The sequence below is a fragment of the Oncorhynchus keta genome, chromosome 9 (genome assembly GCF_023373465.1).
Source record: "Oncorhynchus keta strain PuntledgeMale-10-30-2019 chromosome 9, Oket_V2, whole genome shotgun sequence".
Lineage (NCBI taxonomy): Eukaryota > Metazoa > Chordata > Actinopteri > Salmoniformes > Salmonidae > Oncorhynchus > Oncorhynchus keta.
Window position 1 is genome coordinate 22,447,766 of NC_068429.1, and position 10,251 is coordinate 22,458,016.

The window sequence follows — 10,251 nt, forward strand, 5'->3', positions numbered from 1 at the left end:
TCATATACCTTTGACTATTGGATGTTCTTAAAGGCACTATAGTATTGCCAGTGCAACAGTATAGCTTCCGTCCCTCTCCTCGCCCTTACCTGAGCTCGAACTAGGAACACATCGACAACAGCCACGCTCGAAGCAGCGTTACCCATCGCTCCACAAAAGCTACGGCCCTTGCAGCGCAAGGGAAATAACTACTCCAAATCTAAAAGCGAGTGACGTTTGAAACAGTATTAGCGCACACCCAGCTAACTAGCTAGCCATTAGGCTGATAGGCTTGAAGTCATAAACAGCGCTGTCCTTGCGAAGAGCTGCTGGCAAAATGCACGAAAGTGCTGTTTGAATGAATGATTACGGGCCTGCTGCTGCTCAGTCAGACTGCTCTATCAAATCAGACTTAATTATAACATAATACCACACAGAAATACGAGCCTTTGGTCATTAATATGGTAGAATCCAGAAACTATCATTTCGAAAACAAAACGTTTATTATTTCAGTGAAATACGGAAACGTTCTGTATTTTAACGGGTGGCATCCATCTGTCTAAATATTCCTGTTACATTGCACAACCTTCAATATTATGTCATAATTACGTACAATTCTGGCAAATTAGTTCAGAATGAGCCAGGCAGCCCAAACGGTTGCATATACCCTGACTCTGCGTGCAATGAATGCAAGAGAAATCACACAATTTCACCTGGTTAATATTGCCTGCTAAACTGGATTAGTAGTTATAACTAGTGATTATGATTGATTGTTTTTTACAAGATAAGTTTAATGCTAGCTAGCAATTTACCTTGGCTTCTACTGCATTCGTGTAACAGGCAGGCTCCTCATGGAGTGCAATGGTTATAGTGTAGAACTAGTTAACTGTGACAAGGTGAAAATCTGTCGTTCTTCCCCTGAACAAGGCAGTTAATCCACTGTTCCTAGGCTGTCATTGAAAATAAGAATGTGTTCTTAACTGACTTGCCTAGAGGTATAAAAAATGTAAAACATTTGTAAAAAAAATACAGATTTCCGATTTCCAAAAATAACTATTTCCGATTGTTATGAAAACTTAAAATCGGCCTTAATTAATCGGCCATTCCGATTAATCTGTCAACCTCTGGAATGTATGACTGAGAGAAGAGAACTTAATGATGTTCTTGACTTCGATACATGATTTGTGCACTTTTCACTGTGACTCATCTTACTACTGGAAAGATACAGCAGGTAGGAAGTGTATCGCTGCTGACCCCAGGCCAGCCCCGACCTCCAAACGATGAGCTCTAACCCCTGTATGACCTATGTCTGGTGTTCTATAGCCTTGACCTCTAACCCCTGGTATTTGTCTGTATTCTACAGGTGATCCAGCGCAGGGAAGATGGCTCGGTCAACTTCTTCAGAGGATGGGACTCCTATCGTGAGGGATTTGGCAAGATCACTGGAGAACACTGGCTAGGTAAGTGTGTGTGTGTCTGACTTGTGCGTTAACGATCAATAAGAACCTTGGCACAGTTCTTGGTTCCAGGACCATTGCAGAGTGTGGGATAGTGGTTTGAGTGCTGGTAAAATACGAACGTAGTGTGGTTGGTCGTGGTGGATGGGTGGGCGTATCATGCGAACTACTAGCATCTTAAATGTTGCGAATTCGAATCTCATCATGGACAACTTTAGCATTTTAGCTAATTAGCAAATTTTCAACTACTTACTACTTTTTTAGCTACTTTGGAACTACTTAGCATGTGAGCTAACACTTCCACTAACCCTAACCTTAAAAATTTCAGCTAACCCTTTCTCCAACCCTAAACTTAACCCTAACCCTAAACCCTAACCTTAACCCCTAGCCTAGCTAGTGTTAGCAAGCTAACTAACCTTAGCATCCTAGCTACCTAGCTAAAATGTCTTACATATTGTCCGTTTTGCAAATTCATAACATATAATACGAAATGTAATTTATAACATATCATACAAAATGGGTGATGGACACCCACAAATTAATATATGCCATACGAAATGTAACATATCATACTAGATGGCGCATTGTGGATTTACATAAAGAATAATACGAAATGCTCAGAGACCAGGTTGTAAATGTGCAGAGGAAATCGGTTTTGAGGTAGCTCCTTGATTACTCATCTAACCAAATTTAACCACAAATACAGCAGGTTATTGTGAGAGCACCACAGAGTACTCTTCGTCTTCCACATTCAGTGGGGTAGTTGACTGCTTAGCCACCACCACCCCTCGGACCAAACATGAACTATAAAAAGGTGTACAGGCTGGACAGTGCTTTACTAGCTGCTCCTCTTTCTCTTTCTTTCTCTCTCACACCCCCTCTCTCTATCAATCTATTTCACTCCCTCACATTCTCTCTCTCACTCTCACTCACTCTCTTTCAATTCAATTCAATTTTAGGGCTTTGTTGGCATGAGAAACATATGTTAACATTGCAAGTGAACTAATAAATACATGTGAAAAAAACAATAAATAAACGGTAAACATTACACTCACAAAAGTTCCAAAATAATAAAGACATTTCAAATGTCATATTATGTGCAAATAGTTAAAGTACAAAAGGGAAAATAAATAAACAAAAATATGGGTTGCATTTACAACAGTGTTTCTTCACTGGTTTCCCTTTTCTTGAGGGAAATATGTGTCTCTAATATGGTCATACATTTGTCAGGCGGTTAGGAAGTGCAGCTCAGTTTCCACCTCATTTTGGGGGCAGTGTGCATATAACATGCCTTCTCTTGAGAGCCAGGTTTGCCTACGGCGGCCTTTCTCAATAGCAAAGCTATGCTCACTGAGTCTGTACATAGTCAAAACTTTGCTTAAGTTTGGGCCAGTCACAGTGGTCAGGTATTCTACCGCTGTGTACTCTCTGTGTACTCTTTAGCCAGATCATAATTGTTATGTCAAATTGTATATTCCTTTTGATGGCATAGAAGGCCCTTCTTGCCTTGTTTCTCAGATCATTCACAGCTTTGTGGAAGTTACCTGTGGCACTGATGTTTAGTCCGAGGTACGTGTACGTTTGTGTGCTCTAGGGCAATGGTGTCTAATTTGTATTCGTGATCCTGGCAACTGGACTTTTTTTTACATCCATGATTTATATGTCAATGAGTTAGCGAGGGCACTAGAACAGTGTGCAGCACCTGGCCTCACCCTACTAGAATCTGAAGTCAAATGTCTGTTTGCTGATGATCTGGTGCTTCTGTGCAGAAGATCTAGGTTCTCCACCCCACAATAAATACTCATACAAAACCACAGTTACACATGCAAACTCAACCCTCAGTCTCCCAGCCAACATTCCCACAACATCCACAGACCCCTGTCCCCGAATACTGTTCTTTCGGGTCTTCCATATCGCTAATTTTGCTCCCCCTAACACAAACTTAAGCAATTACAACTAAACCCTTTTGACTGAACCTGTACTTTGGCCCAAATATATACAGTTGGGAAGAGAAAACCTCTCCCAACGTTGAGAACCAATCAGTGATCAGTTCAATCATCCCGACCAACCTGGGACACAGTAAAAACAGATGTGCCAGAGATTCAGACTCGGCACAGAATGGACACCCCTCCCCAACAGTAGGGTCCAGGTGTACCAGATGCATGTTGGTGGCTATAGCTCCATGTATTATCCTCCATTGGAGGTCAGCTGTCCTATTATCAATAGACAGTTTATATAATGATCGCCAACAGCCTTTTGGAGAGGCACCTGGACCAAGCACATCCGCCCACCTCGTCAATTTTACCCCTTACAGGGAAGAGGCATGGGACACCTTTACACATATTCTGTACATGGCCTTCTTTCCCACCTCCTTGAACTCCCCCAGCTCCGGGGTATCGAAGGAAAGCAGCATCCCCACGTCCTCCTCAAATGCCTCCATCGCAGCACTAACAATCAGTGCAGGGAACACATAATCCAGACCCTCCTTCCACCGATCAGAATTGGAAGTGTCAGTCATATACTGCAGATGAAGCACTGGCAAGGAATCGCAGACCTCATCGACGACCTTCCTCAGTAGGCGAGATGATCGGATCCCCGCTCTTTCTCCCAGCTCCTCCAACGATCTGCTCCTGCTCCGCATCAGATGACCCAGCTTGGTACACCCCACGCCTAACAGGCATGAACGTAGGCTGGCTGAACCCAGAACACGGGACTGGATGGCAGTGTTGTGAAATAGAGGCTCTTCAAAAAACCACATCCCTGGTGGCTTGCAGGCCTTACGGGACATGACAAAGACTCTCCAAGCCTGCATAACAGACTCATAAAATGGAGTCAGGCCAGTCAAATCACCCCCCTCCAGCTTTAAGAGGAAAAGATGCTTATCTAAGCCCAAACAGCCCACTCTCCTCATCAATATGTAGGCTGTTTCGACCCAGCTAGAACAGTCTCTGTACAACAATCTCTGGGCTGCTTGGAACCGGAAAGCCATGATCCTAGAGGAAATGTCCACCAAGGCCTTGCCCACCCTCGTGCAGTGGCAGGTACAGGGCTGCAGCTTTAATCCAGTGTTGTCCAGACTAGAAGAAATTGGCATCTTGTATCAGACCCTTTGGTGGCTGTAAAATCATTAGTCTGTGCCACAGGGTAGAAGCAGCAAGATTATTAGCTACCAGGACCCTTCCCCTATAAGACAGCGGGGGCAGCACCCATTTCCACCTTGACAGTCTGGCACACACTTTCTCCGCTACACCCTCCCAGTTCTTTTTCTGAAAGACATCAGAGCCTAGAAAAAACCCCAAAGTCTTCATCCCATCTCTGCCCCACTGAAGCCCCCCTGGTAACCGTGGAGCCAACCCCGTTTGAAGCAGACCTGCTCACAGCGCTTCACTCTTTCCCCAATTGACTCTAGCTGAGGAAGCCCCCTCATACACCTTTAAAGTGTTTGAGAGAACCTTAACATCCTCACCCCCTGTAATAAAAACTATCACTTCATCTGCATACGCAGACAGTGCTATCGTGGGACCCTTCATTACACCTGGCACAGAGAAACCAGTAAGCTTCACTCTTAAAAAACAAAGCATTGGTTCAATCGCCAGACTATATAACTGCCCTGAAATTGGGCATCCCTGCCTGATGCCCCTTTGGACAGGGATGGGGCAACTCAAACCACCCCCACCTTCACCATACGAGGCCCCAGCATACAGTAAATTCACCCAAGACAGAAAAACATCCCCAAACCCAAAGGCTTTCATTGTTTTAAACAAGTACTGGTGGTCCACACGATCAAAAGCCTTCTCCTGATCCAACGAATGTAAACCCACATCTACATCAGACAGTTTACAAAAGTCTAAAACATCTCTTATCAGAAACAAGTTGTCAACAATAGAGCGATCAGGTACACAGTAGGACTGGTCCTTGTGGATCAACAATCTCAGATACTCCTTCAACCTGTTTGAGAGACATTTAGAAACAATGTTGTATTCTGCGCAACAGGTCTCCAATTTTTTATGAGAGCCAAATCACCCTTTTTTGGCAACAGTGAAAGCACCGCACGTTGACAGGATACAAGAAGAGAACCATCATGAAAAGATTCACACACCACTTCATAAAAATCCTCCCCAATAGACCCCCAAAAGTGCTTATAAAACTCAGATGGTAAACCATCGATGCCAGGGGCTCGGCCTGTTGAGAGCTGCATAACTGCTGTGGAGTAATGTGGCTCTTGCAGTGTAATGTCAGCGTCCAATGCGACTCTCTGCTCAGGTCCCAATTGAGGAAGACCATGTAACAACTGTTCAGTACACAGAGAGTCACAATCCTCCGCCTTATAAAGGGACGAGTAGAAATCCAGGTCATGTTGACGCATTTCAATATCATCCGTGGTCACCTTCCCATCAGGGAGACGAAGGCAGACCATCTGTTTACGTTGCAATGTCGACTGTCATCCGTGGTCACCTTCCCATCAGGGAGACGAAGGCAGACCATCTGTTTACGTTGTAATGTCGACTGTCCTAGTGGTCACCTTCCCATCAGGGAGACGAAGGCAGACCATCTGTTTACGTTGCAATGTCGACTGTCATCCGTGGTCACCTTCCCATCAGGGAGACGAAGGCAGACCATCTGTTTACGTTGCAATGTCGACTGTCATCCGTGGTCACCTTCCCATCAGGGAGACGAAGGCAGACCATCTGTTTACGTTGCAATGTCGCCTGTCATCCGTGGTCACCTTCCCATCAGGGAGACGAAGGCAGACCATCTGTTTACGTTGCAATGTCGACTGTCATCCGTGGTCACCTTCCCATCAGGGAGACGAAGGCAGACCATCTGTTTACGTTGCAATGTCGACTGTCATCCGTGGTCACCTTCCCATCAGGGAGACGAAGGCAGACCATCTGTTTACGTTGCAATGTCGACTGTCATCCGTGGTCACCTTCCCATCAGGTAGAGGAAGGCAGACCATCTGTTTACGTTGCAATGTCGACTGTCATCCGTGGTCACCTTCCCATCAGGGAGACGAAGGCAGACCATCTGTTTAAGTTGCAATGTCGACTGTCATCCGTGGTCACCTTCCCATCAGGGAGACGAAGGCAGACCATCTGTTTACGTTGCAATATCGACTGTCCTAGTGGTCACCTTCCAATCAGGGAGATGAAGGCAGACCATCTGTTTACGTTGCAATGTCGACTGTCCTAGTGGTCACCTTCCCATCAGGAAGACGAAGGCAGACCATCTGTTTACGTTGCAATGTCCACTGTCCTAATGGTCACCTTCCCATCAGGGAGACGAAGGCAGACCATCTGTTTACGTTGCAATGTCGACTGTCCTAGTGGTCACCTTCCCATCAGGGAGACGAAGGCAGACCATCTGTTTACGTTGAAACGTCCACTGTCCTAGTGGTCACCTTCCCATCAGGGAGACGAAGGCAGACCATCTGTTTACGTTGCAATGTCGACTGTCCTAGTGGTCACCTTCCCATCAGGGAGACGAAGGCAGACCATCTGTTTACGTTGCAATGTCGACTGTCCTAGTGGTCACCTTCCCATCAGGGAGACGAAGGCAGACCATCTGTTTACGTTGTAACGTCGACTGTCCTAGTGGTCACCTTCCCATCAGGGAGACGAAGGCAGAACATCTGTTTACGTTGCAATGTCGACTGTCATCCGTGGTCACCTTCCCATCAGGGAGACGAAGGCAGACCATCTGTTTACGTTGTAATGTCGACTGTCATCCGTGGTCACCTTCCCATCAGGGAGACGAAGGCAGACCATCTGTTTACGTTGCAATGTCGACTGTCATCCGTGGTCACCTTCCCATCAGGGAGACGAAGGCAGACCATCTGTTTACGTTGCAATGTCGACTGTCATCCGTGGTCACCTTCCCATCAGGGAGACGAAGGCAGACCATCTGTTTACGTTGCAATGTCGACTGTCATCCGTGGTCACCTTCCCATCAGGGAGACGAAGGCAGACCATCTGTTTACGTTGCAATGTCGACTGTCATCCGTGGTCACCTTCCCATCAGGTAGACGAAGGCAGACCATCTGTTTACGTTGCAATGTCGACTGTCATCCGTGGTCACCTTCCCATCAGGGAGACGAAGGCAGACCATCTGTTTACGTTGCAATGTCGACTGTCATCCGTGGTCACCTTCCCATCAGGGAGACGAAGGCAGACCATCTGTTTACGTTGCAATGTCGACTGTCCTAGTGGTCACCTTCCAATCAGGGAGATGAAGGCAGACCATCTGTTTACGTTGCAATGTCGACTGTCCTAGTGGTCACCTTCCCATCAGAGAGACGAAGGCAGACCATCTGTTTACGTTGCAATGTCGACTGTCCTAGTGGTCACCTTCCCATCAGGGAGACGAAGGCAGACCATCTGTTTACGTTGTAATGTCGACTGTCCTAGTGGTCACCTTCCCATCAGGGAGACGAAGGCAGACCATCTGTTTACGTTGTAATGTCGACTGTCCTAGTGGTCACCTTCCCATCAGGGAGACAAAGGCAGACCATCTGTTTACGTTGTAATGTCGACTGTCCTAGTGGTCACCTTCCCATCAGGGAGACGAAGGAAGACCATCTGTTTACGTTGCAATGTCGACTGTCATCCGTGGTCACCTTCCCATCAGGTAGACGAAGGCAGACCATCTGTTTACGTTGCAATGTCGACTGTCATCCGTGGTCACCTTCCCATCAGGGAGACGAAGGCAGACCATCTGTTTACGTTGTAATGTCGACTGTCCTAGTGGTCACCTTCCCATCAGGGAGACGAAGGCAGACCATCTGTTTACGTTGTAATGTCGACTGTCCTAGTGGTCACCTTCCCATCAGGGAGACGAAGGCAGACCATCTGTTTACGTTGTAATGTCGACTGTCCTAGTGGTCACCTTCCCATCAGGGAGACGAAGGCAGACCATCTGTTTACGTTGTAATGTCGACTGTCCTAGTGGTCACCTTCCCATCAGGGAGACGAAGGCAGACCATCTGTTTACGTTGTAATGTCGACTGTCCTAGTGGTCACCTTCCCATCAGGAAGACGAAGGCAGACCATCTGTTTACGTTGCAATGTCGACTGTCCTAGGTTAAAAATAAAAGCGCTAGGAGCATCCATATCCTCGAGGGAAGCGAAACGAGACCTAATCAAGGCACCCTTCACTCTTTCATGCAGAAACGACCTCAGTTCATGTCTCTTGTCCTGTAAGTTCATGACTAGTCCAGGGTCGTTCTGAGTGAGCAGCTTCAATTCAATAGATTTGATGTCCTGTTCAAGGGCCTTGATAGTCTCTTTAACTTCAATTTGAGACAGAGCAGTATACTGTTGACAAAATACTCATATTTGTGCCTTCCCAACCTCCCACCATTGTCTCAAGGACTCAAAATTCCCATTTTTCCCAAAACAACAAAAACCTTTCACAAAAAAATGACATCATGTAACAATTTAACATTAAAATACCAGGTGATGACCTTCGTGGACAGGACAAGTGAATATCAACAGTAACAATATGATGATCAGAGAAACCCACAGGACTAATGGCACACTTTCCAACCCTACTACAGTATTGCTCAGATACATACAACCTGTCTGACCTTGCTGCACTGACACAACCTTCATACATTTTTTAGCCATGTGTACTGCCTAACTTTTGCATTCCTTACTCTCCACACATCAGAAAGCTCAAGCTCAGTTAATAAACTAGTGGCTGACTGCAGGTGAGGTTCTTCAGCAGTGCGATCAACAGTAAAATCCACTGTACAATTCCAGTCACCCCCTAAAACCATACACCCCTCTTGGTCACATTGTCTTAAGGTTTCCTTTATTTGATCAAAAACAGCAATACGCAGTGGAAGAGAAAGAGAGAGAGACGGGGGGCAGTGTAAGAGAAAGAGAGAGAGACAGGGGGCAGTGGAAGAGAAAAAGAGAGAGAGACAGGGGCAGTGGAAGAGAAAGAGAAAGAGAGACAGAGACAGGGGCAGTGGAAGAGAAAGAGAAAGAGAGAAAGAGACAGGGGCAGTGGAAGAGAAAAAGGGAGAGAGAGAGGGGGCAGTGGAAGAGAAAGAGAGAGAGAGAGGGGGCAGTGGAAGAGAAAGAGAGAGAGAGAGAGAGGGGGCAGTGGAAGAGAAAAGGGAGAGAGAGAGGGGGCAGTGGAAGAGAAAAGGGGAGAGAGAGAGGGGGCAGTGGAAGAGAAAAGAGGGGAGAGAGAGACAGGGGCAGTGGAAGAGAAAGAGAGAGAGAGAGACAGGGGGCAGTGGAAGAGAAAGAGAGAGAGAGAGAGAGAGAGAGAGAGAGAGAGAGAGAGAGAGAGAGAGAGAGAGAGAGAGAGAGAGAGAGAAAGAAAGAGAGAGAGAGAGAGAGAGAGAAAGAGAGAGAGAGACAGGGGGCAGTGGAAGAGAAAAAGAGAGAGAGAAAGAGAGAGAGAAAGACAGGGGGCAGTGGAAGAGAAAAAGAGAGAGAGAGACAGGGGGCAGTGGAAGAGAAAAGAGAGAGAGAGAGAGAGAGAGAGAGAGAGACAGGGGGCAGTGGAATAGAAAGAGAGAGAGAGAGAGGGGGCAGTGGAAGAGAAAAAGAGAGAGAGAAAGACAGGGGGCAGTAGAAGAGAAAGAGAGAGAGAGAGGGGGCAGTGGAAGAGAGAGAGAGAGAGAGAGAGAGAGAGAGAGAGAGAGAGAGAGAGACAGGGGGCAGTGGAATAGAAAGAGAGAGAGAGAGGGGGCAGTGGAAGAGAGAAAAGAGAGAGAGAGACAGGGGGCAGTGGAAGAGAAAGAGAGAGAGAGAGAGACAGGGGGCAGTGGAAGAGAAAGAGAGAGAGAGAGAGAGAGAGT

At 46.6% G+C, this 10,251-nt stretch overlaps 1 protein-coding gene and 1 long non-coding RNA gene across 7 annotated transcripts in view; one reads left to right on the forward strand and one right to left on the reverse strand.

Annotated features, from left to right (window-relative positions):
- Positions 1 to 10,251, forward strand: part of LOC118386563 (fibrinogen C domain-containing protein 1-like) — a 313,829-nt gene that overhangs the window by 151,828 nt on the left and 151,750 nt on the right. For all 5 annotated transcript variants that reach the window (XM_052525491.1, XM_052525490.1, XM_052525492.1 and 2 more), the window contains one exon: positions 1,343 to 1,439. In XM_052525491.1, the coding sequence (XP_052381451.1) occupies positions 1,343 to 1,439 (97 nt within the window). The remainder of the gene's footprint in view (positions 1 to 1,342; positions 1,440 to 10,251) is intronic.
- Positions 5,757 to 8,858, reverse strand: LOC127931801 (uncharacterized). Of its 2 annotated transcripts, XR_008143104.1 has the most exons (5): positions 8,121 to 8,858; positions 7,175 to 7,917; positions 6,163 to 6,366; positions 5,959 to 6,094; positions 5,757 to 5,891 (listed from the first exon to the last, which is right to left on the reverse strand). It is a non-coding gene; the product is annotated as an uncharacterized LOC127931801 (long non-coding RNA). The 2 variants fall into 2 exon arrangements; XR_008143105.1 differs by lacking the exon at positions 5,959 to 6,094.